The sequence below is a fragment of the Cibotium barometz genome, chromosome 35 (assembly GCF_041138505.1).
Source record: "Cibotium barometz isolate CiBa-2024 chromosome 35, ASM4113850v1, whole genome shotgun sequence".
In the NCBI taxonomy this organism is placed as follows: Eukaryota; Viridiplantae; Streptophyta; class Polypodiopsida; order Cyatheales; family Cibotiaceae; genus Cibotium; species Cibotium barometz.
The window spans coordinates 29238342-29263586 of NC_141080.1; the positions used below are offsets into that span (position 1 = coordinate 29238342).

General features: G+C 40.0%; 2 protein-coding genes across 2 annotated transcripts; both read left to right on the plus strand.

Moving 5' to 3' along the window:
• Positions 1–10139: 10139 nt before the first annotated feature.
• On the plus strand, positions 10140–15515 carry LOC147618307 (glycine-rich RNA-binding protein RZ1A-like). Its single transcript, XM_086775134.1, has 3 exons — positions 10140–10176; positions 15262–15335; positions 15375–15515. Exons 1-3 carry the CDS (start codon positions 10140–10142, stop codon positions 15513–15515), a joined length of 252 nt encoding a protein of 83 aa, XP_086631260.1.
• Positions 15516–24256: 8741 nt separating this feature from the next.
• Positions 24257–24570, plus strand: LOC147618308 (glycine-rich RNA-binding protein-like). Its single transcript, XM_086775135.1, has one exon. It carries the CDS (start codon positions 24319–24321, stop codon positions 24568–24570), a length of 252 nt encoding a protein of 83 aa, XP_086631261.1. The 5' UTR covers positions 24257–24318.
• The last annotated feature ends 675 nt before the right edge of the window (positions 24571–25245 follow it).

Here is a 25245-nt window from a genome sequence, read left to right on the forward strand (position 1 = left end):
TGATCTTATAATTATTCCCTCTCTAAATAAAAGAAAGATTCTGTTTAAAAAGGGAAGACACTTTACCCAGAATACCTTCTCAGGGACCACCTGTTTTAAAGATTCAGAACGATGAGTTCAGAAGTGAGAACCAGTGTTTTGGATGCCAAGGTTTTGACCATCAGTTAAAAGACTGCCCAACTCCTACCATGAAAAGGGCACAGGGAAGTCTAGAACCCAAATTCAGAGACCAATTCCTTCATACCAATCTAATCAGGATCCGTCTCGAACAAGATTGCTTAACTCCATTAACTAGGTCCGACCCATTGATTAGGGTCGAGATGACCAGTCAAATGCTTAGCGACTTAGAGCATGATGCAAGCAATTCATAAAGATATAAACGCTGCCTAGGATTGATAGAGACAATATACGGATAAGAAGAGGACAGTGAGAGAAATCAAAGAAGCAGTTATAGTCTTCAATTGAATACGGACCAAAAGAATTTCTTTATCTCTAGGGGAGTATAAGTAGTTATCCCCCAGATATTGTGGACCAAAGGAAGTAAGTGACTTAACCTATGAACTTCTTTTATCTCCTCATCTCAAAGGTCTTAATGCCTTCTATAGAAATATGTGCCAAACCCAAATCATGGAAAGATGGTAAAACTTCAGTGGCAAGATACCGTTGGCTTCTAGGTTACGCTAACTCCTTCCTTTATATAAGTCGTAACTTTACTTATCGCTCACAATAATCTTACTTCCATCGATCTCCCTTCTTCTTACACTCCTTCATGGCTTGGCAACAGGAATTAGTTTTATCCATGATGATTTCTCACCTTCAAGACGCAAGCGAGTCTGTGAAGAAGGATTTTATAGAACAGTATGAGCGCTCACTTTTTCCTCAATTGGAAACGTCTGTAGCTCAGACCAAATGGCGGACCTATCAAGACATAACTAGGGTAACACCTTGGGGTCAGCAGCACTTTCGCAACAATGTCCGCTTGGCCATGGTTATTGAAGCCTTGGGTTTGGGTCCCCGATACTACTGCGTCATGAGATCAAGACATCTTGGGTTTTCTGAGCGGGTCTTCTTACTGGCGTGTTTTCTTCCTCATCAGAAGATATGCCTTTACCCCGTTTTTGGTTTGCCTCTCAGAGGTCCTTTTGTTAGAACACCTCATACCACTGACATAGGCGCGGCAATAACCAACAGAATCATTCCCATAGATGAGTTACCTTATACGTGCGCAGCTTGTGAGTGTTGCTTTTGTGATCATATGATGGACGGGCTTATGGAAGTGTAAAGAGTTCTTCTATCTTTACTGTATATGTTCCAAGAATGAATAAAGTTTAAATCTTGTTCTTGTCTTGACCCTTACTCTCTTTGAGACTTTTTTAATTGGTGATTAATCTTAATTAAAAAATTTCTCTGAGTCTCATACTTGTGCATCTTGCGAAATTACCCCCAGTTTGCGAGATGAGGGCATCTCGTGTTTTTCAAGTGGGATAGAATGTAAGATTCCTCCCCAGTCTCTCAAAATGTCCAGCATCTTCCCCTGTAATCAATCCCTCTTCAGAAATATAAAAGACTTGTTTCTAACTGTTTTAACCTAGAGAGAGAAAATATTCTAGAGAGAGAATATTCAAATTTTTAATATTTTTGGATAGAAAATTATCTCATCTTATTAAAAAAAGTTCCCCTGAAACAGAAATTCAAAAAGAACTTTCCAATGTGCAATTGGAATTAATTGGAAATGGGTATAAAGGACCTTAACCTAAAGGTCTAGATTTTCAGAAATTTTTGGATTATGGTCCAATTAAGGTTCCTATGGACCAATAGCATCAATCCATTTGTAGGGAGGAGATAAATCCAATTTGTAAAAGAAGATACCCAAAAATGAGTAAATGCTCACATAAGATGAAGAGTTGAAAATGTACAAGGTTTATTAGTAAAAAACTATTAGCAATATTAAAAATATGAGATATTTTGGGTATCCAAAAATGAGTAAATGCTCACATAAGATGAAGAGTTGAAAATGTAGAAGGTTTATTAGTAAAAAACTATGAGCAATATTAAAATGATTCCATTATGACACATATGTAAGGAAGGGGAGTTCTTTAAAGGAGGTGCATATTTCACATAAGATGAAGAGTTGAAAATGTACAAGGTTTATTAGTAAAAAACTATGAGCAATATTAAAATGATTCCATTATGACACATATGTAAGGAAGGGGAGTGCTTTAAAGGAGGTGCATATTTCACATGCTTGAATGAGTTTTAAACTCATAAAAAAACTGAGATATTTCATCTCTCCTCTCTCCTAATTCAAGTCTAGTTCCAAAAAGTTAGCTTAACTGACCTAAAAATGGTCAAAAATTGACCAAACTGATTTGGAAAATTCTAGAATCAGTTCGTTTGGTTAGGAGCTCAATTTTTCCTATAAATAGAAGCCTCCCTCTTGTTGAAAAATATATAGTGTTTATGCATCGTTACTCTACTCCACCTAAGCCAAGAACTGTGAATTCATTTAATAATTCACTAGTTTTTGGAGCTTCCCTCTTTCTTCAATCCCCATTAGTGGCTCCATCAACATACTTAACCAATTGATTGGTTGGGGGCCTCTACCGTGAACAAAGAATCAAGCAATTTGTAAGGTAATTAGTGAATATTGATCTTTTCTATAATTTCTCAATGTTTCTCTCTTCTCAACCCCTCTCAAGCTTGAGAAGCTTAATTGGTATGGTTTTTTAAATGCTATTGAAGTTAATTGGTGAATAGTAGTGAAGAGTTACATAATTTAATAAATGCTATTGAAGTTAATTTCCATTTATGTTTGAATTCTAATAGTTTTTATGTAATTTCTCTCTCTCACTCAAGAAATGGTCATACTCATGACCCATTCTCAATCCAAATCAAGCTTTTCATAAAGCTTTTCCTTAACCCAAGATTAAGCTATGCTTAAGACCAAATTAATGGCTTTTATCTATGCTTTTAGTTTATGTATATTGATGATTCAATCCATTATGGATTAATGATCCAATTAGAGATCATTTTAATTATTTCCTTAATGATAAGCTTTATCCCTTAGAAAAATTGAGATTTATCAGTCATAGCAGCGGAGCTATGGTAAAATTTTTATAAAAATTATGCATAAAATAATTTCATTCAAAGCATAAAAAGAGGACTTCCTACCATATTCTAGGAATTATCATCCTAGATTAATTGAAAGATATTCATTGTAATCATAGAGAAATTGATTTTTATATTATGCATTATTGATTTTCATGCATAGAGCTATGCATAAAAGATTATTATTTTAACATAAAAGTGTTACTTTTATCATATTTGGATTTCATGCATAGAGGTATGCATAAAAGATTATTATTTTAACATAAAAGTGTTACTTTTATCAAATTTTAATTTTCATGCATAGAAGTATGCATAAAGGATAATTTTTTTATATTAAAAGTGTTACTTTTATCATTTTTAATTTTCATGCATAGAAGTATGCATAAAGGAAAATTTTTTATATCAAAAGTGTTACTTTTATCATTTTAGATTTCATGCATAGAGGTATGCATAGAAGTTGATTATTTTATTATAAAAGTGTGACTTGTATCATAATTGAATTTCATGCATAGAGGTATGCATAAAAGTTGATTATTTTATTGTAAGAGTGTTACTTTTATCATATTGGATTTCATGCATATAGGTATGCATAAAAGATATTCTTTTTATACTAAAAGTGTGATTTTTCTCATAAATGGATTTCATGCATAACTTAGATGCATAAGAGAAATTCTTTTATTCTAAAAGTGTAATTTCCTACCAAATTGAATTTATGCATAAGACGATGCATAAAAGATTGATTTTAATTTCGAAAGTGTTAGTCTCCTTAAATGGAATTTATGCATAAATAAATGTGTAGAGAAATCTTATATCAAATATAAGAATTCTCTTAAAAAAAGATATGAAATGTGATAAGATGTGATAAGAGGTGTATGAGATGTGATAAGATTTGATAAGATGCGTATGGAAAGTGATAGGATGTGATAAGAGGTGTATGAGATGTAAAAAGATGTGATAAGATGTGTATGAGATGTGATAAGATTTGATAAGATGCGTATGGAAAGTGATACGATGTGATAAGAGGTGTATGAGATGTAAAAAGATGTGATAAGATGTGTATGAGATGTTATAGAATGTGTTAAGATAAGTTAGGATGTGTTAAGATGTATATGGGATGTGTTAGGACGAGAATGGATGTAATATGGTTGTATGAGTGTGATGTGGATGTATACATGTAGATGTATATGTATGAATGTGAATGTTGATGTGGATGTAGATACGGATGTGTATGTATGTATGTGGATGTGTATGTATGAATGAGGATGTGAAAATGGATGTATGTATGTAGATGTGGATGTATGGATGTATGTATGTAGATGTGGATGTATGTATGTAGATGTGGATGTATGGATGTGATTGTGAATGAAGAGGTGGATGTGGATGTATGGATGTAGATACGGATGTGGATGTATGTATGTGAATGTGGATGTATGAATGAGGATGTGAAAATGGATGTATGTATGTAGATGTGGATGTATGTATGTAGATGTGGAAGTATGGATGTGAATGTGAATGAAGAGGTGGATGTGGATGTATGGATGTAGATACGGATGTGGATGTATGTATGTGAATGTGGATGTATGAATGAGGATGTGAAAATGGATGTATGTATGTAGATGTTGATGTATGGATGTATGTATGTAGATGTGGATGTATGGATGTATGTATGTAGATGTGGATGTATGAATGTGGATGTGGATGTATGGATGTAGATACGGATGTGGATGTATGTATGTGAATGTGGATGTATGAATGAGGATGTGAAAATGGATGTATGCATGTGAATGTGGATGTATGAATATGAATGTGGATGTGTGGATGTGGAAATGGAGGTATGTATGTATGAATGTGGATGTGGATGTATGCATGTAGATGCGTATGTATGAATGTGAAATTGGATGTATGATGTGGACGTACGAACATGGATATGTATGTAGAATAATGAATATGAAGATGTATGTGAGATAATGTGTAGTCTATATGAGTGAATGGATGAGAACGAGTACACACTGAATGGAATGTGGAATAAGTAATGTGGTCCGAGAGTGGATAATATGGAAAGACAAGAGTTCGTTATAGAAACTGTATTTTGTGACTATTTGTAAATGACTGTTTTATGTCAAGAATGCTGGAGAAGCATTTTGACCATCTTGAGGATTAAGGTCATGAAGACTGAACTGATAAAGTTGCAACTGCTGATGGAGAGTCAATGGAGGACGTCTCACGTAGCAAGGTCGATTGAGGTCTTGACCAGCCTCGGTTCGATTTAAATGGTGAGCTTCCGGTACGGTGGATGAGGGACCAAGGAAGCGGCCTATGAGTGAAGCGCTAGGTCACCTGCGAAGGATCCTAGAGGGTGCTGACCATACGGTGCTTGGGCTCTGGGTCGCCGAAGATACCCACACGTACGTCGTGGGGAAGATATTGGAACAAGGAGTAAGAGTTGTTTTCTGAAACCGGGCATGGATCTGGTTGATTGACCTTGCTGGTCCTCAACAGATGAATCCATGGCTCTTTTATATGGATTTGTGGGTTGATCTTGCTGATCTTCCATGGAGATTCCATTCTATTATATGAATATATTGCCGGTTACTATGAGCTAGGAACTATGGAAAAGGCCCCTGAGAGAACAGGTGGTGAGCGTTCTGGTTGCCAATGATGCCATAAGTACACCGATGAAAGAATGACTGGAAATAAGGATTCAACCAGAGACTTTGAGGATTGTCATCAGTGACATAATGGTTTTATTAAAGGATTGTTTTAAAGCTAGTTGATGCGAAGAAAAAGGCAATTTCATATTGGTGTGTAAGTGGTATGACTAGTTTTATGTTTGTATGAACTTCCGGCTAAGGGGACTTGGAACTCTTTTCCTTGGTACCCGGGACAAAACCTAACCAAATTCTTAATTGGATCCCATCACTATAGTGGTTGGGCGGTTGGCTAACCCATGGGACTGGATGGGGTTAGGCTGGACTGATGGATCCGTAAATTGAGATTTTAATTTCTATTATTACGATAAATGAAGTAAATCCCGGATAGAAATTGTTCTATGGATAGGAATCAACGGCTGTGCCTCTTGATGGGGAAAAAAGCGTTGACCCAATGATCCAAGTGCAAGTTTCTTCCTTGAATTGACCAAGTACCGTTAAAGGTGCAGTCAGATCAGTTGATCCGTAATGATCTTGACTACATTAAAGTAAAGAGTTATCCTGGTGGAATCACCCATGCTTTCCGGGTAAAGGGAGTTTTTCCGGTTTCGATTTTTGACAAACCGACGAATTAGTCTCTTGTCCGGATATCCGTGGGCGAGGCCCCGTCGAGTGTGAGACCCCTACCCGCGCACGATGTGCTACTTCCGCTGCTAGTACCCCGAATCTGTTGCGTGGTGGAGACCGGGATCTCACAGTTAATTGATTAATATCAAGTTTTTATAATGTTTATCTTAATTAAGTGAAAAAATATTTACTTTAGGATAATTTCAATACTTTGGTGCACTTTCAATTAGTTTTAAAGACTTAAAAATTTGAAAAATGGTCAGCCATACAAAGGAGGTTATGGCAAAATTTTTAGAAATCAGTGAAATAAAATTCATCTATTCTAAAAGAGTAATCCTTATAGTTTCTATATTCTAAAGTATCATTTTCATGCATAGAAGATGCATTTTGATTATGTGTTTTAGTGCACTTTTACTTAGTTTTAAAGACATAAAAATTTGAAAAATGGTTAGCTATACAAAGGAGGTAATGGCAAAATTTTTAGAAATTCGTGAAATAAAATTCATCTTTCATTATTCTAGAAGATTAATCCTTATGGTTTCTATATTCTAAAGTATCATTTTCATGCATAGAAGATGCATTTTGATTATGTGTATAAAAGATAATTTTTTATTATAAAATTGTTACTTTAACAAAAGAGGTATGCATAAAAGATTAATTTTTTTAATAAAAGTGTTACTTTTATCATATTTGATTTTCATGCATGGAGGTATGCATAAAAGATAAATTTTTATTATAAAAGTGTTCCTTTTATCATATTTGATTTTCATGCATAGAGGTATGCATAAAAGATGATTATTTTATTGTAAAAGTGTTACTTTTATCATATTTTATTTTCATGCATAGAGGTATGCATAAAAGATGATTATTTTATTGTAAAAGTGTTACTTTTATCATATTTGGATTTCATGCACAGAGGTATGCATAGAAGATGATTATTTTATTGTAAAACTGTTACTTTTATCATATTTTGATTTCATGCATAGAGGTATGCATAACAGATTATTATTTTTTATTATAAAAGTGTTACTTTTATCATATTTGGATTTCATGCATAGAGGTATGCATAAAAGATATTTTTTTATACTAAAAGTGTGATTTTCATCTTAAATGGATTTTATGCATAAATTAGATGCATAAGAGAAATTCTTTTATTCTAAAAGTGTAATTCCTACTAAATTGAAATTATGCATAGGAAGATGCATAAAAGATTGATTTTTAATTCAAAAGTGTCATTCTCATCTAAATTAAGTTTATGCATAGGAAGATGCATAAAAGATTGATTTTTAATTCAAAAGTGTCATTCTCATCTAAATTGAATTTATGCATAGGAAGATGCATAAAAGATTGATTTTTAATTCAAAAGTGTCTTTCTCATCTAAATTGAATTTATGCATAGGAAGATGCATAAAAGATTGATTTTTAATTCAAAAGTGTCTTTCTCATCTAAATTGAATTTATGCATAAGAAGATGCATAAAAGATTGATTTTTAATTCAAAAGTGTCATTCTCATCTAGATTGAATTTATGCATAGGAAGATGCATAAAAGATTGAATTTTAATTCAAAAGTTTCATTCTCATTTAAAATGAATTTATGCATAGGAAGATGCATAAAAGATTGATTTTTATTTCGAAAGTGTTAGTCTCCTTAAATGGAATTTATGCATAAATAGATGCGTAAAGAAATCTTATATCAAATATAAGAATTCTCTTGTATTCTTTAAATAGATATGGGAAGTGATAGGATGTGATAAGATGTGTATGAGATGTGATAGGATGTGATAAGAGGTGTATGAGATGTGATGAGATGTGATAAGATGCATATGAGATGAGTTAGGATGTGATAAGATGAGTTAAGATGTGTATGGGATGAGGTACGAAGTGTATGTGATGGGATAAGATGTATATGGGTTGTGATAGGGCGAGAATGGATGTGAAGCGTATGTGGTTATATGAATGGGAATGTGAAAATGGATGTATGAATGTGAAAATGGATGTATGCGTGTAGATGTGTATGTATGAATGTGGATGTGGATGTGGATGTGGATGTGGATGTATGGATGTAGATACGGATGTGGATGTATGTATGTGGATGTGGATGTATGAATGAGAATGTGAAAATGGATGTATGCATGTAGATGTGGATGTATGGATGTGAATGTGGATGTGGATGTATGGATGTGGATATGGATGTGTATATATGAATGCGGATATGGGATATGGATGTATGAATGAGGATGTGAAAATGGATGTATGCATGTAGATGTGGATGTATGGATGTGAATGTGGATGTGGATGTGGCCGTATGGATGTGGATATGGATGTGTATGTATGAATGCAGATATGGGATTGGATGTATGATGTGGATGTACGAACATGGATGTGTATGTAGAATAATGAATGTGAATGTGTATGTGAAATAATGTGTCGTCCATATGAGGGAATGGATGAGAATGAGTACACATATGAATGGAATGTGGAATAAGTAATGTGTACCGAGGAGGGATAATGTGGAAAGATGAGAGTTCGATATAGAAACTATATTTTGTGAACTGTTTGTAATTGACTGTTTTATGTCAAGAATGTTGGGGAAGCATTTTGACCGTCTTATGGATTAAGGTCATGGAGACCTAACTGATAAAGTTGCAACTGCTGATGGAGAGTCAATGGAGAACGTCTCGCGTAGCAAGGTCGACCGAGGTCTTGACCACAGCCTCGATTCGATTTAAACGGTGAGCTTCCGGTACGGTTGATGAGGGACCAAGGAAGCGGCCTATGAGTGAAGCGCTAGGTCACCTACGAAGGATCCTAGAGGGTGCTGACCATACGGTGCTCGGGCTCTGGGTCGCCGAAGATACCCACACGTTGTCATGCCATGGCACATCTATGGTGTAAAACCATGCATATGAGGCCATTAAATGCAAATCCAGATGCATGGGATTAAGTGCCATGACTTGAGTCATTATATGATGCCTAAGTACATATGTTCATATTGTAAATGAGGTTCAATAAGACGAGTTGAGACTGAGTCAGGTTTCAAAGCCTGTGTACATAATGGGTGTAGTAGGTGTTTTAACACTTGGATAGTGTGATGTTTTTAGTGGAGGAAAAGGGCAGTCTTTTGCTGTGCAGATGCATGCTTGAAGGCCAGGCAAACAGTGGAGAAATGTGTGAGTTTTTGTGAAGTGCACAGGCTGATAAGGAGCCATTTTGGAGGGCAGATAGCAGGAGCTGGAAGTGCTTGATGGGTATGTGATGAACTGAAGAGTTGTGGTCAGACATGCTATGAACAACTTCCTAGAAGGAAATTTTTGCAGAGGAGCTACAGTTTGAGATCTTTTTAGCACCCAAGGTGGGTACTTTTCATTCGGAAATAGCTACAGATGATAGATGGCTAGTTTGAAGCGGCTTTTGTATGCACATGATGGGCATACTGTGGTGAGATCTAGGTGTCTGGACATAGGTGGTCATATGGAATTCAAGGCCATGAAGCTGGATTGATGATCGGGTGCGTGAGCGGTGAGATATGGACACACCAACTGGGGCACCTTTCATGATGCACAGGGAAGAGCTAGATTTTTTGTAATTGTTGAGTACGTGGATGGCTTTTGAAGATAGGAGCGGTGAGTGGCTACGAGCATTTCAGCTCTGTGTCTGTCTCTCTTCCTGTGTTTGCCAAAGGACTATGTTTGCTTTGAAGGGAGCAGCCGTGTCTTGCTAGGATTTTGTTGGGCACAAGTACAGAGTCCATTGCCATGTCTGCTGAAGCCGAGTATCGCTGTTTTATTGGAGGTCTTGTTACCATATTATAGTAGTGATGTGTGTGAACACACTTAGGACCGCCGGGGCACTTTTTCCCTCACTAGGAGGTTTTTTCCCCCGTGCATTGTATATACGCCCATTATCTTCTAGGGCTTGTTATCTTTCATTTTTTGGCACTCATAATACACTACTGTGTTGTGCTCAAGCTTCCTCATCTTCTTGAAGTTGTGTGTGCATTCCTGCAACCCTAATTCCAACAATTGGTATCAGAGCAGGCTTCCTCCTCCCGGGCAGCATCACCGGCACCTGCCGCTTCATCTCCTCCGATTGCGACGAGGTTTCACGAGCGTCTGCAAGTACTTTGAAGTCATTTCGCCCTCCGTTTTTGCATTCCAAGTACTGCGCAGGCAAAATCGTCCTACTGTGCAGATTTTCTGTCAAGATTAAAATCTGCAGGACAGGTGCCCATTCGTCTGTTTTGGGCTGTGCTACATAGCACAGGTTGATTTTATACAGGTTTACCTCTTACAGACAGCATTTACATCTAGTAGTACAGTCATTGGCCATGGCTGACAACAATGATGTATTCCGCATGTTGGCTGCTGAGGATAAGTTGGATGGCACCAACTATCCATTGTGGGCATATATGATGCGACATGTATTGGTAGCAAAGGGGTTATGGAACATTGTGCAGGGTATTGATGCACGTCCTATTGTGGCTGGGAATGCTGCAAACACATCAGAAACAGGTACTGTTGATGATGGTGCAGGCACAAGTGCTGTAGCAGCTGTTCGAGAACCACCACTTTCAGCAGAGCAGATTTGTTGGGATGGTAGAGATGCGCAGGCTCATGCCTTGATTGCGCTGTCTGTCAAACGTACCATTATCCCACATATTCGCTCCTGCAGGACTTCTAAGGATGCTTGGGATGTACTTGCCACATTGTATCAGGCAAGAAATGAGGCTCGTGTTGCTTACCTCCGAAAACAGTTGGAGAGTGAGCATATGAACGAAGGTGATTCTATGGATAGCTTTTTGACAAAGATCAAGGATTTCAAAGAGCAGCTCATTTCTGCAGATGAAATCCTGTCAGACAGTTCACTTGTGCAGACTGTTTTGAATGGTCTACCAGATTCTTATCAAGGTTTTGCTTCCACTCTTCGCTTGATGATGAAAGGCAATCCCAATGCCTTATCATTTGAGGAGTTAGTTTCTGTTTTGCTGCAAGAAGACCAGTCAAGGCAAAACAGGAATATTATGCGTGTCGCAGATCAAGCTTTCGTTGCTAGTCAGAGAAGCGGGAAAGGTAAAGCTGGCTTTTCTTCTAGTAAGCAGAAATCTGCAAATGCTGCGCAACCAAAGAAGGAAGACAAAGATGAGAAGAAGGGTGACAAACAGAAGACATTTTGCAAGTACTGTAAGGGAAATGATCATGTCATCAAAGCGTGTCCTAAGCTGGCTGCGAAAGAGGCTAAGAAGAAAGAGGCTGGTATGGCTGTTGCAGATGCCTCTCCTTCTAACAATGAATCTGCTAATGTTGTGCTAGATACAGAATGGGCATTCAATGCGCAGTGCAGTTATGACCCATCTTTGCATGACACATGTATGTCTGCAGTAGATTCAGATGTATGGTACTTTGACAGTGGTGCCACTAAGCATATCACCTCGCAGCGCAGTTTATTCACTTTCCTTGAGTCTGCTCCCACAGGGAATACTGTCACTTGTGCCAATAACTCCTCTTATCCCGTTGAAGGAGTTGGACAGATTGTGCTGAATGTTGCAAATGGCAACACCTTTACACTTTTTGATGCATTGTATGTGCCAGGGATCAAAAAGAATCTGCTGTCAGTCTCCGCATTTGCCAAAACAGGTTTGGTTGTAAAATTTGTGGATGACAGATGTACTGTTCATGATCTCTCTTGTGGTGACATCATTGTAGCATCTGGTTCACTATGTCGAGGGCTGTATAAGCTCAATATGGATGGCAAATGTGTAGAGGATTCAGCATGTGCTATTATGGATACGCAGGCTATTTCAAATGCAAAACTGTGGCATGCACGTTTTGGTCATCTGAATTTTGCAAGTTTGCTGCGCCTGCAGAAATCTGAAATGGTGTCTTCTTTGCCTAAGCTTGAGGCACCTGTCAAGCATGTTTGTGAGGGCTGCATATTGGGTAAAATGCAGCGTGCTTCCTTTCCCAAAGATGGATCAGTGAGAGCTGAACGCAGATTGCAGCTTGTTCACAGTGATGTTTGTGGTCCCATGCAAACTCCATCATTTGGAAACTACCTTTACTTCGTGACTTTCATTGATGATTTTACCAGGCATGCATGGGTATATCCTTTGAAGGCAAAGTCCGAAGTGTTTTTGTGCTTCAAACAGTTTTTGGTTATGGCTGAAAATGTGTCAGAAAGTAAGATGGGCACCCTCCGTTCAGATCGAGGGGGGGAGTATATGTCTTCAGAATTTAATGCATTTCTGGCTGAGCGTGGGATAAAACACCAATGTACAGTGCCGTATACACCACAGCAAAATGGTGTGGCTGAGAGAAAAAACAGGTCTCTCATGGAAATGGCAAGATGTATGGTTAAGAGTCAAAGTCTACCACATGGTTTTTGGCTTGAGGCTGTCATGTGTGCCACTTATGTACTAAACAGGTGTCCCACCAAAGCATTACAGGTTGTCACTCCATATGAGGCTTGGCATAGCCGCAAGCCATCTGTTGGCCATTTACGTGTTTTTGGTTGCCTGGCATATGCATTAGTGCCTGTGCAACATCGCAGAAAATTGGATGACAAAGCTGTCAAATGTATTTTTGTTGGATATAGTGCTGAGAGCAAAGGCTATCGTTTGTATCATCCACAGACAAAGCGCATTTTGGTTAGCCGTGATGTTGTATTTGTGGAAGATGCAGTTCAGCCCTTGGTTTCATGTACTAAGGAGACAGATATCAGCTCACGTGATGTCTATGATACATTGTTGCCTCTTTTCAGTGGTGCACAGTCAAGTGCAATACCTCATGAGGCAGTTTTTCAGCCTATGCAGGTTTTAAATGATGGCACATATCAGCCTATATCTGATGCAGATGTGCATGATGCACTTGAGGATGAGAGACAAGAGATTGAGGGCTCTAGGAACATGCCTAGATGGCTGGTGCAGACTTTGCGTGACAGCAAGTTGGATGCCCCTTTGTCTAGTCGCACTCGTTCTGGCTCTCATGGTGCCTCTTATGCGTCAGATTGTTATGCATTGGCTGTTTCTAGTATGTGCGATGAAAGTGAGCCTGTTTCATTTGATGAGGCACAAAGTTCAGAAAATTGGATGGCTGCTATGCAAGCAGAATACGATGCTATTATGAAGAATAGTACATGGTCTTTATGTGACTTGCCCCCTGGCAAGAAGGCCATTGGCACTAAGTGGGTATACAAATTGAAGCGTAAGCCTGATGGCACAGTGGATCGCCATAAGGCTAGGCTTGTTGCAAAAGGTTATGCTCAAGAGAAGGGCATTGATTTTGATGAGACTTTTGCTCCCACATGTCGTATGACCACTGTTCGTAGCATCTGTGCATTAGCAGCTCATAATGGTTGGAATGTACATCAGCTGGACATAAAGACTGCGTTCTTAAATGGAGATTTGCATGAGGAGGTGTATGTATCGCAGCCTCGTGGTTTTGTTCAAAGAGGGCAGGAAAACAAAGTGTGCAGGTTAAAAAAGGCTTTATATGGTTTAAAGCAAGCTCCACGAGCTTGGTATGAAAAAATACATGCATATTTGACTGCACATGGGTTTCAGAATAGTCCAACAGAAAGCACTTTGTATGTTAAACGTGTGGATGGTGTACATCTAATCATTGCTCTCTATGTCGATGACATGCTGCTCACAGGACCAAATGAGAGTCATATTGCTGATTTTAAGGCTGATTTGAATGCCTCTTTTGAGATGTCAGATTTGGGGCATTTGCATCATTATTTGGGGATACAATTTAAGCAGTGTGATGGAGGTATTGCTTTGTGTCAGACAAAGTATATTGAAACATTGTTGCGGAGATTTGGCCTTGAAGACTGCAAGCCTATTGCTACTCCAATGGAGACAGGTTTGAAGTTAAGTCTTCATGATGCTGGAGATCACTTTGATGTCACACTCTATCAGACAGCTGTTGGTTGCCTCATTTATGTATGCATTACGAGGCCAGACATTCAGTTTGCAGTCTCACAGGTGAGTAGATTTATGCATAGCCCAGGCATTAAGCATTGGCAGGCAGTGAAGCGTATCTTTCGCTATTTGAGTGGTACTCGGCATCTTGGGTTGTTTTATCCCAAGGGGGGATCATTGCCGCCAGATTTACATGTTTTTTCAGATTCTGACTGGGCTGGTTGTTATGACACACGCGTGTCCACGAGTGGTTTTTGCTTCATGCTTGGAAGCTCATGCATATCATGGTTGAGCAAGAAGCAGCCTACTGTGGCCACTTCTAGTTGTGAAGCTGAGTATAGGGCAGCTTTCACAGCTACGGTTGAGTGTGTGTGGCTCAGACGCCTTATGGCTGATTTGGGTGTTGGGCAGCCATCTGCCACCACCATCTTCACTGACAGTCAGAGCGCATTGGCAGTTGCGCGGAACCCAGTGTTCCATGCTCGTACGAAGCACATTGAGGTGCACTACCATTATGTCAGGGAGAGACTCTCTGCAGGAGAGATCAGTTTGGCTTATGTGCCAACACAGGATAACCTTGCAGACCTTTTCACAAAGGCTCTGCCTCGTGAGAAGTTCGAAGCTTTTTGCAAAGCTTTGGGCTTACTCCCTTTTGTGGATTCGTCCACATAGCTAGACACTTCCCTATACATGAGTGCTAGCTCTTGTTCACCGCATCACTCCAGGGGGGATTTGTTACCATATTATAGTAGTGATGTGTGTGAACACACTTAGGACCGTCGGGGCACTTTTTCCCTCACTAGGAGGTTTTTTCCCCCGTGCATTGTATATACGCCCATTATCTTCTAGGGCTTGTTATCTTTCATTTTTTGGCACTCATAATACACTACTGTGTTGTGCTCAAGCTTCCTCATCTTCTTGAAGTTGTGTGTGCATTCCTGCAACCCTAATTCCAACAGGTCTTTCCTGGGAAACTACTGACAGAGATCTGGAAGAGGCATTTCAACCATATGGCAACATTCTCGAAGCAAAGGTAGTGATCAATAGAGATACTGGGCGTTCGAAAGCAAAGGTAGTGATCAATAGAGATACTGGGCGTTCGAAAGGCTTTGGCTTTGTGACATTTCACGAAGAGCGGGAGTTGCAGGAGGCGATTGATCAGATGCATGGCATGAAACTGGATGGCAGACCCATTATTGTTGACAAGGCTTAGGGAAAGGCTCTGGAAGGTGACGCAAGGTGGCAGCTTGCGTGGCATGCGAAAGTTTTTCTTTTTTCAAAAGAAATTTCCGAATATTAAGCAAGAAATAAGGAGGCGCAGTATTTCAAACTGGGAAAATGCGATTTTTGGGCTGCAAAAAAGGAGGTGCCCGATTCTCTTGCGGGAAAGGGATAATAACCAGCAAAACGGCGCATACACGGAGATATGCGCATACAAGGAGATATGCAGAAACGGGGAGGACCAGAGAGCAGATTGACCAGAGATTCAAAAAAGTGGAGGATATCTTCTGTTCAAGCCATGTAGGGATTTGAATTAGAGAAGAATTCAAGCTGCATCTAATGCGGGAAAGGGATAATAACCAGCAAAACGGCGCATACAAGGAGATATGCAGAAATGGGGAGGACCAGAGAGCAGATCGACCAGAGATTCAAAAAAGTGGAGGATATCTTCTGTTCAAGCCATGTAGGGATTTGAATTAGAGAAGAATTCAAGCTGCATCTAATGATACGCCTTCTGAAAAATTCAAAAGAAGAAATGATGCGCTGCTTAATTCATACAAGATGCTGCCTGGCGAGTGAATTCAGGACATTTTTCAGATCATGGGATTGAAAAATATGAAGCTTTTGCAAAAATCGGAATATTGCTTATACAGAGAAGTTTTTAGAAAAAAAAAACAAATACGATTTCTAAATCGTAAAAGCTTTGAGAGGATGGAGATCTGAGTATATAAGTTTTTTTTTTTAATTCCCTTTTGTAATCTTAAATCACCATGGTTTTCGAGAACTTCTTGGATATGTGATCTTTGAAAGTTGTAAGCAAAAATTCCGGTTTGGAAATTTAGTGGGCACATGAAGAGAATGAATATGTGTTACATTCTATCTATTGCTTCTTTGTGAGATGATGGAAATTATAAGCAGGTCTTTTCATCAAGTTCAATTTTCGTCTTGAAGTTGTGAAGATGGCAACATGCAAAATATGTGATGTGCAAGTTCACATGTATTGGGAACTTGTCGAAGCCTATGTGATGCCAATATGTGACATGTATATGGTATTTGGATAAAGGGCCAGGAGATCTATGCTTGGATCTGATCATGCTCTTGATACACAATTTATATGCAATCATCAAGCTGAATTTGGGAATGTATTGAAGTGAATTGTCACATGTACATGTCATCAAAAATGGAGATGTCTTAAGCTCCTTGAAGAGTTATGTGTTTGTGTTTCCTTGCTAGGATTTGAAGCTACTCTCACAGCTAGAAGTCTCGCACTTTCCCAGCGACACCGCCCACGTCACGACAGCTTTGGTGAACCCGACGTGAAACTGCTGGGGTGAGAGTGTGGTGAAATACACAGGGAAGCTATGGCTGAGAATCCTGAGGGTCAGGGGGCTCATTTTGACCTTGGAGTTATGTAAATGTTTCAGATGTTTACTATGTATATGCAACAGCAGCAAGTTGCTGAGAGGGGACAAATTTCCATGACCAAAGCACTGCAGTCAATTGTGAAAAAGGTGGATCAATTTGATGGTAAGGACATCACAAAGTACCTGCGCAATTACACAAAGGAAATGGAGCTAAACAGGGTGACTGAAGAGGATATGGTTCGAAGCTTTGAGCTGGTATGTGTTCCTGAAATAAGAGAGCACATAAGAGGATTACAGACAGCACATGGTTGGCAGAAATTGGGAGGAGTTTAAGCTTGCTTTAAAGGATGAATATTTCACGGAGGACTCTGAGCGGGTGACCAAACGAACTTTTTTGGAATGGGTCACAAAATCCAAAATGGGAATTTCTGCCACACAGAGTTGCTAAGAGAGTTTGAGAAGCGCTATGCCCAGCTGTCAAGGATTGAGCGCTATGCCCAGCTGTCAAGGATTGAGCGCACAACCTTGGACAGGGAAAAAACAGAGCTCTTCTTACAAGCAGCTGGGAAAGATCTCCAAGAAAAACTGGAAATTCTCCTTGAGAATAAGGATACAAAGCAAGGGCTAAAGAATGATTGGAATGATGTCGAGGATGCGGTCACCATGCTAGCAAAGTGGCAGCGAAGGAGGGATAAAATGGTGATGAGCTCGGCAACCCCTATAACTGCTGTAACCCCTGAGAACCTACCAAAACTAGCTACTGCAATTCCAAAGGTAGAAGGGCCGATGGAAGAGCTTATTAAGGGCATGCGAGACCTAAAATTGAAGATGTTCAGGATTGAAGAAAAAGGGCTACCATTAGGGTAGGCTTCTATGCAAAGGCCTCAAAGCAAAGAAGGGTTTACATTCAGATGTATATGGTGTGATGACCTAGAACATGCAAAGAAAGACTGTGCTAGCTATAAATAAGCCCTCAAAAATCAACTTGTGTTTTTCAAAGATGGGAAAATCCACCTTACAGAGACTGGTCTTCCATTAAGCACAAACTTTGGGAAAGGAGGGATGAAAAAGCTGGTTGAGGATATGGCTGCTAGCCATGCCATCTCTATGGTTGAGGCAGCAACCTATGGGTTAAAGGTTGGCCAATCAAAGCAGGAATCTGAGAATGATGAAGATTATGAGAATGAAGATTTTTGGCCATCAACAATGGAACTAATTGTGTCAAAGAAGGTGTCTAAGCAGGCTTTGCATGAGGCAGGTGACTGTATACGTCTTGAGACTGGTTGGGAAGAGCCTGTGGATTCTTTATCTGTTCATGCCTACATTGCAAAATGCCAGAATAATGAGGCACATGTAGAGGAAAAGCGTAAGAGGGAAAATGAGGAAGGAGGGCCATCAAAAAGGGTCACTCGTGGTAGTGAAAAGAAGGATCCTAGGCCATCACATATGCCTCCACCGCATAGCAGACCTCCACAGGAAGTATCAATGAAAGAAGTGCCAGCAAAAATGAAGCATGAGAAGGAGAAGGGTAAAGGGAAAAGTCCACTCTACAAGCTTCAATCTGATATTGAAGCCGCAACAGATCTCAAAAAGGTGCTTGAAGAGAGGATTTTAAATAGCAGGGTGGAATTTACCCTAGGGGAAGTCTTGGGGATTGCAAAGAAAGAATTCCATGATGAGAGAATTGATATTATACGAAGGAAAAGGCAGTCCATAATTGAATCTATTCCATCACAAGGGGAGGCAAGCACTTCCAAGACTCATGGAGTACAGGTACAGCAAAAGGAAGAGAGAGAGAATGTGGTGGAATGTAATCACTCTGCTGAAGGGGCACGACAAGTGCGCTTTGTGGATGAGGATGATGAAAAAGAAGTTCTTACAAAGAGTCACTACTCCAGGAGCCATTGGGCAAGAGCAACCACTGAAACCCTTGTCAAGATAGGTGACTTGGAAGAGCCGTATGTCGCTCTAATTGATCATGGGTCTGAAATAAATCTTATGGCTAAAAATCTCTACAACAAATGTAAGTGGCCAATGGATGTAGATCATGGGTGGATGATTAAAGCAGCTAATAACTCATCTGGAGAGCTCTATGCATCCTGTCCAAATGTAAGGGTAACTATAGGGGATGTGAAAGATGATCAAAACTTCTTTGTTCAGGAGATGTCGTCGTATCCCCTCATCCTTGGGCAACCCTACATTATAGCTATGAGGATGGAAACAAAGGAGATGTCGTCGTATCCCCTCATCCTTGGGCAACCCTACATTATAGCTATGAGGATGGAAACAAAGGTTTTGGATGATGGCTCGGCATATGCAAGAATAAGGAGTAAAGATGGTAAGAAAGCTGTTCAGTTCTTGACAGTTTGCATTAACCATGAAAGGAACCGTGAGTCTCTTCGAGCACAGTCACTCCCAAAGATAAACAGAGAATTCATGAACCTACAAGGAGATGAGGGATTTTGGCCGTGTGCCATTGTAAAGCGGGATTCCAATGGTACAAAGAAAAATGAGTTCTCGCAGGACTCAATCAATGTAAATAACTTTTCAGCAAATTTTCAGGGATTTTCTAGCTATGGGTCACTGGTCTTTGTAAAAAGCAAGGACTTGAAGCGTGGTATGCGTCGACATGTACAAAATGAACAAAAAAGTCTTGAGCAGTGTGGTCTTTTGGAGAAGAATGAGTTTATTTCAGGGGTGCTTGATGAGGTGTCATTTGTGGATACTATGGATGTGCTTTTTGCTATGGGAAGAGAATGCTTTTACAGGGTGGAAATGAGATGATAGAGGTGTCATCTGTGCGGGGATGTATGATATAATCCGGGAATTTGAGGGGATGGAATGTAAAAACATGAATTGTAAGATGGATGCTCATGTTGATACAAAGTACAAAACAGTTGCAAAGAAGGTGAAACCAGTTGCCTTGCCCTTGCCAAGGAGAAAATAGATGAAGCCTCTATGCAACCGAATCTCAGAGATCCGAAGAAAATTGGGCATAACTTTACACAAGAAACCCTAAAAGAGCTGAAGATTGGTGAAAAGGATTTTCTGTTGCCAGTTGAAAGGGAATGCTTTGAGGAGATGCTTGTAAAACATGGGAAAGCCTTTGCTTTTCAGCCGCATGAGATAGGCTGTGTTGATCCAAGTGTAACAGCGCCAATGGTGATCTTCACTGTACTACATGTGCCCTGGAACCTGCGGGATTCCAGTACCAAAGGCTCTCTTGCCAAAGCTGATGGAATTACTAAAAGAAAAGATCAGGATGGGAATTTTGGAGCCATCATGCGCTCCATATTCCAACAGATGGTTTAACATGCCAAAGAAAAATGGAACATTACGCTTCATTCAAGACATGCAACCTGTAAACAAGGTCACAATCAGGAATGTGGGAGTAGGTCCGATTGTGGACGAGTTTGCAGAAGCATTTGCAAGGAAAGCTATATACTCTATGGGTGATCTGTATTCGGGATATGATCAGTTCCAGCTGGATATACAAAGCAGGGACTTGACCACAATGAAAACTCCTTTGGGATTGGTAAGGATGTGTACCTTACCACAGGGAGCCACCAACTCAGTGGCGCATATGATGAATGGAATGAATAAAGTCTTGCGAGACTTCATAGCATAAATAACTATGCCTTTTCTGGATGATGTGCCAATAAAAGGCTGTGATGAGAAAGACAAAGATGGGGATTTGGATTCGAAGGGGTGCCGCAAGTTTGTGGTGAATCATATAAAGGATTGTGATATGATTCTATCCAGGCTTGAAGAGGTGAACCTTACTTTATCTGGACTGAAATCAGTGTTTGGGGTTGGTGAAGTGCTAATAGTGGGGCATCTTTGTAGTACTAGTGGACGCCGACCTTGTCCAGCCAAGATAAATGCAATACAAAGAATGAAAGAGATATGCATTAATGTTACAGAGCTGAGGAGATTTCTTGGTGCATGTGTCTTTTATGTTATATGGATCCCGCATTATGCACATGTAGCAGATCCTCTTTATCAACTTTTGAGGAAAAATCAAAAACTTTTGTGGAGTGCAGCACATACTAAAGCTATGCGGAAGCTGAAATACCTACTCCAATCATCACCTACTCTAAGGAAGGCAAATTATGAGTGTGGCAGGTCTGTGATTGTTACAGTTGATACTAGTCCTACTGGGATAGGATGGGCAGTAGGGCAAGATGATGAGGATGATCACAGGTATGTAATCAGATTTGGAGCAAAGGTATTAAGCATTCGTCAACGAAAATATCCGCAGATCAAGAGGGAGTTGGGGAATAGTCACTGCTCTGAAATGTGAAAAAGAATATCTTATTGGGGCATCTGTACTTGTGGAAACTGATTGCTTTACCACTCCTTGGGATGATTGCAAGCTGCACCACTCCAGATATTGCTATGCTTAGGTGGATTGCCTATATCAAGTCACCAAATCCTGAGTTTGAGCATATTGCAGGAAAAGATAACCCAGTTTTTGCAGATATGCTATCAAGAGCCAGGTATAAAGATGAAGAAGGGATGATTAGTGACATTGATGATGTAGGTACAAAGTTCTACACTACTGCATATGCAAAAAGGGACCATACTTGCCTATCAAATGCACTTGAGTCTTTTACTGAGGAAATGTATGAAGGAGATTGGTTGCTTATTGGTCAATACTTGAGTACTCTGACAAGACAGGAAAATTGGTCTGACTCAAAATTTAAGAGGATCCGCAGAAAAGCATATGGGTATTTTCTAAAAGATGGCTACCTGTGGAAGCATCCTAAGCAGAGGAATGCTATGCCACAGAGAGTCATATGTGATAAAGAGACTCAAGGGAAGCTCATGAAAGAATTCCATGAGAGTCTCTGGGCTGGACATCGAAGTGTGTGGGCCACCTTTACCAAAATAAAGGAAAGATATTGGTGGAAAGGAATGTACAAGGATATTTCCCAATATGTGGAAACATGCATGGTATGTCAAATGTACTCAAATGTGCGACATCGTGATGGTTTGCAACCAACCTATCCACCTGCCATGCACTACAAATGGGTAGTGGATCTAGTTACAATGCCTTTGGGAATTTGGCAGATGCGGTACATAGCACTTGCAAGAGAAGATTTGATAAATCAGGTGGAAGGGCGTGCTCTTAGAACAAAGAGTACGGAAACAGTATGCAAATTTTTCTTGGAAGATGTGATTTGCCTGTATGGCTGTGTTGGGAAAATAACAGCTGACAGGGGTGAGCTAGATGTTGAAGAAGCAAGGGAATTCTTCTCTAGAATTGGCATCAAACTGTCTCTAACATGTGCTTATAACCCTGAGGGCAATGGTAAAAGTGAGCGAGGACATCCTCCAATTATTAAAGCTTTAGCTAAGGCATGCAAAGAAAGAATGCGAGAGTGGCCAAGGCTACTACCATATGCCTTGTGGACTAACCGTACAACTCATAGCTCAGTGATAGGATACATGCCGGCATAATTAATGTATGGTCAGAAGCCAGTAATGCCAGTTGAAGAAGTAGTTCCAACTTGGAATGTATTACCCTGGGTGGGTGGAAGGATTGAACAGGGAAGACCTCCTTGCATTGCGAATAAGGCAGCTGGAGAGGAGGCCTGAAGATGTAGAGCTTGCTAAAGCTCGTTTGAAAGATGCAAGGTTGAAAAATAAAGAAAGATTTGATACAAGACACAGACTCCGGCCAAAACCTATTGAAGAATGTGATTGGGTTCTAATGTATGATAGTAGTCTTGACAAACCAGTTTATTGTGCAAAGGAAGTTTGCAAAAAGATGGTTTGGCCCATACATTGTCAAGCATGTGCATGGAAATACCACGTATACCCTGTGTGAGTTTGATGGAACAGAGATAAAGAATCTTGTAGGCAAAAGGATCAAGATGTTTAAAAGAAGGCATGACAGTGATCCTTTTGATTCACAGGAGACTCAGGATGAGAGGCTTGACAGTGATAGTATGGATATGGTTGAAGAGGAAGAGGATGATCTTCCTGGTAATGTAGAAGATGAAGAGGACATCCAGTTATATGTGGATCTTGATGATGATTTGGCACATACCAGAGGATGTGCAGGTTCAGAGGGGGTGGATGTCGTGCCATGGCACGTCTATGGTATGAAACCATGCATATGAGGCCATTAAATGCAAATCCAGATGCATGGGATTAAGTGCCATGACTTGAGTCATTATATGATGCCTAAGTACATATGTTCATATTGTAAATGAGGTTCAATAAGACGAGTTGAGACTGAGTCAGGTTTCAAAGCCTGTGTACATAATGGGTGTAGTAGGTGTTTTAACACTTGGATAGTGTGATGTTTTTAGTGGAGAAAAAGGGCAGTCTTTTACTGTGCAGATGCATGCTTGAAGGCCAGGCAAACAGTGGATAAATGTGTGAGTTTTTGTGAAGTGCACAGGCTGATAAGGAGCCATTTTGGAGGGCAGATAGCAGGAGCTGGAAGTGCCTGATGGGTATGTGATGAACTGAAGAGTTGTGGTTAGACATGCTATGAACAACTTCCTAGAAGGAAATTTTTGCAGAGGAGCTACAGTTTGAGATCTTTTTAGCACCCAAGGTGGGTACTTTTCATTCGGAATAGCTACAGATGATAGATGGCTAGTTTGAAGCGGCTTTTGTATGCACATGATGAGCATACTGTGGTGAGATCTAGGTGTCTGGACATAGGTGGTCATATGGAATTCAAGACCATGAAGCTGGATTGATGATCAGGTGCGTGAGCGGTGAGATATGGACACACGAACTGGGGCACCTTTCATGATGCGCAGGGAAGACATTAGGAAGTGAATGGGGTCTTCTTGGGCCCTTTAATTTGCCCAAGCCTAATCAAGGTGATTAAGGAATAGGCAAATGGGGGGTTGCCATGTGGACTGAAATGTTGGGTTTGTAAGAGAGGTGTAAGAGTGGTCAAAGGGTGCACTTTTCCCCCCAAAAAGGGGGGAGGCAATTTTACAATTTTCGGACCTCCATAACTTCTACATACAAGCTCCGATTTGAGCGGAGATTATAGATCCGTGATCTACGCATCAAGAGCTTTCCATAGATATGTTACATGATATGGTTTTGTTCGCTAGATTTTAAATTCCATTTTTCCCCCAAAATTCAAATTCGAATAAAGTAGCCGTTTTGAAGCTTCTAATTAGAAAACGTTTCTTCTTAAGAGAAAAGTTTTGACTCCTTAAACTGCCAAATAAAAGGGCCCAAGAAGCCTTCCATTGAGGTACTAATGGCTAGATTTTTGTAACTGTTGAGTACGTGGATGGCTTTTGAAGATAGGAGCGGTGTTTGAGTGGCTGCGAGCGTTTCAGCTCTGTGTCTGTCTCTCTTCATGTGTTTGCCAAAGGACTGTGTTTGCTTTGAAGGGAGCAGCCGTGTCTTGCTAGGATTTTGTTGGGCACAAGTACAGAGTCCATCGCCATGTCTGCTGAAGCCAAGTATCGCTGTTTTATTGGAGGTCTTTCCTGGGAAACTACTGACAGAGATCTGGAAGAGGCATTTCAACCATATGGCAACATTCTCGAAGCAAAGGTAGTGATCAATAGAGATACTGGGCGTTCAAAAGGCTTTGGCTTTGTGACATTTCGCGAAGAGCGGGAGTTGCAGGAGGTGATTGATCAGATGCATGGCATGAAACTGGATGGCAGACCCATTACTGTTGACAAGGCTTAGGGAAAGGCTCAGGAAGGTAACGCAAGGTGGCAGCTTGCGTGGCATGCGAAAGTTTTTTTTTAAAAGAAATTTTCGAATATTAAGCAAGAAATAAGGAGGCGCAGTATTTCAAACTGGGAAAATGCGATTTTTGGGCTGCAAAAAAGGAGGTGCCCGATTCTCTTGCGGGAAAGGGATAATAACCAGCAAAATGGCGCATACAAGGAGATATGCAGAAACGGGGAGGACCAGAGAGCAGATCGACCAGAGATTCAAAAAAGTGGAGGATATCTTCTGTTCAAGCCATGTAGGGATTTGAATTAGAGAAGAATTCAAGCTGCATCTAATGATACGCCTTCTGAAAAATTCAAAAGAAGAAATGTCTCTTGCCCGAATATCCGTGGATGAGGCCCCGAGTGTGGGACCCTGCCTTGCGCAAGAAGTGCTACTTCCACTGCTAGCACCCCGAATCCGTTGTGCGGTGGGGATAGGGATATCACAGTTGGTATCAGAGCGAATTGGCTAATAAAGATCAACTGAGAAGCCAAATATGTCAAAAATTTATCAAGAAGCACAAAAAGGTTGTAATTGTGTGATATAATTCATACAATTTGATATTCAAACTGAAAATTCATAAATTAGTAATTGGGTCTTCAATTGGAAGTACCGCAATTGTATGGTATTTACCTTATAGTT

Bases quoted from the DNA above. Each gene is read 5' to 3' on its own strand.
- LOC147618307 (XM_086775134.1), top strand. From the start codon at position 10,140: ATGTCTGCTGAAGCCGAGTATCGCTGTTTTATTGGAG. The intron at 10,177-15,261 runs GTCTTGTTACCA...TAATTCCAACAG, and splicing joins GTATCGCTGTTTTATTGGAG to GTCTTTCCTGGGAAACTACT. The intron at 15,336-15,374 runs GTAGTGATCAAT...TCGAAAGCAAAG, and splicing joins GCAACATTCTCGAAGCAAAG to GTAGTGATCAATAGAGATAC.
- LOC147618308 (XM_086775135.1), top strand. From the start codon at position 24,319: ATGTCTGCTGAAGCCAAGTATCGCTGTTTTATTGGAGGTCTTTCCTGG.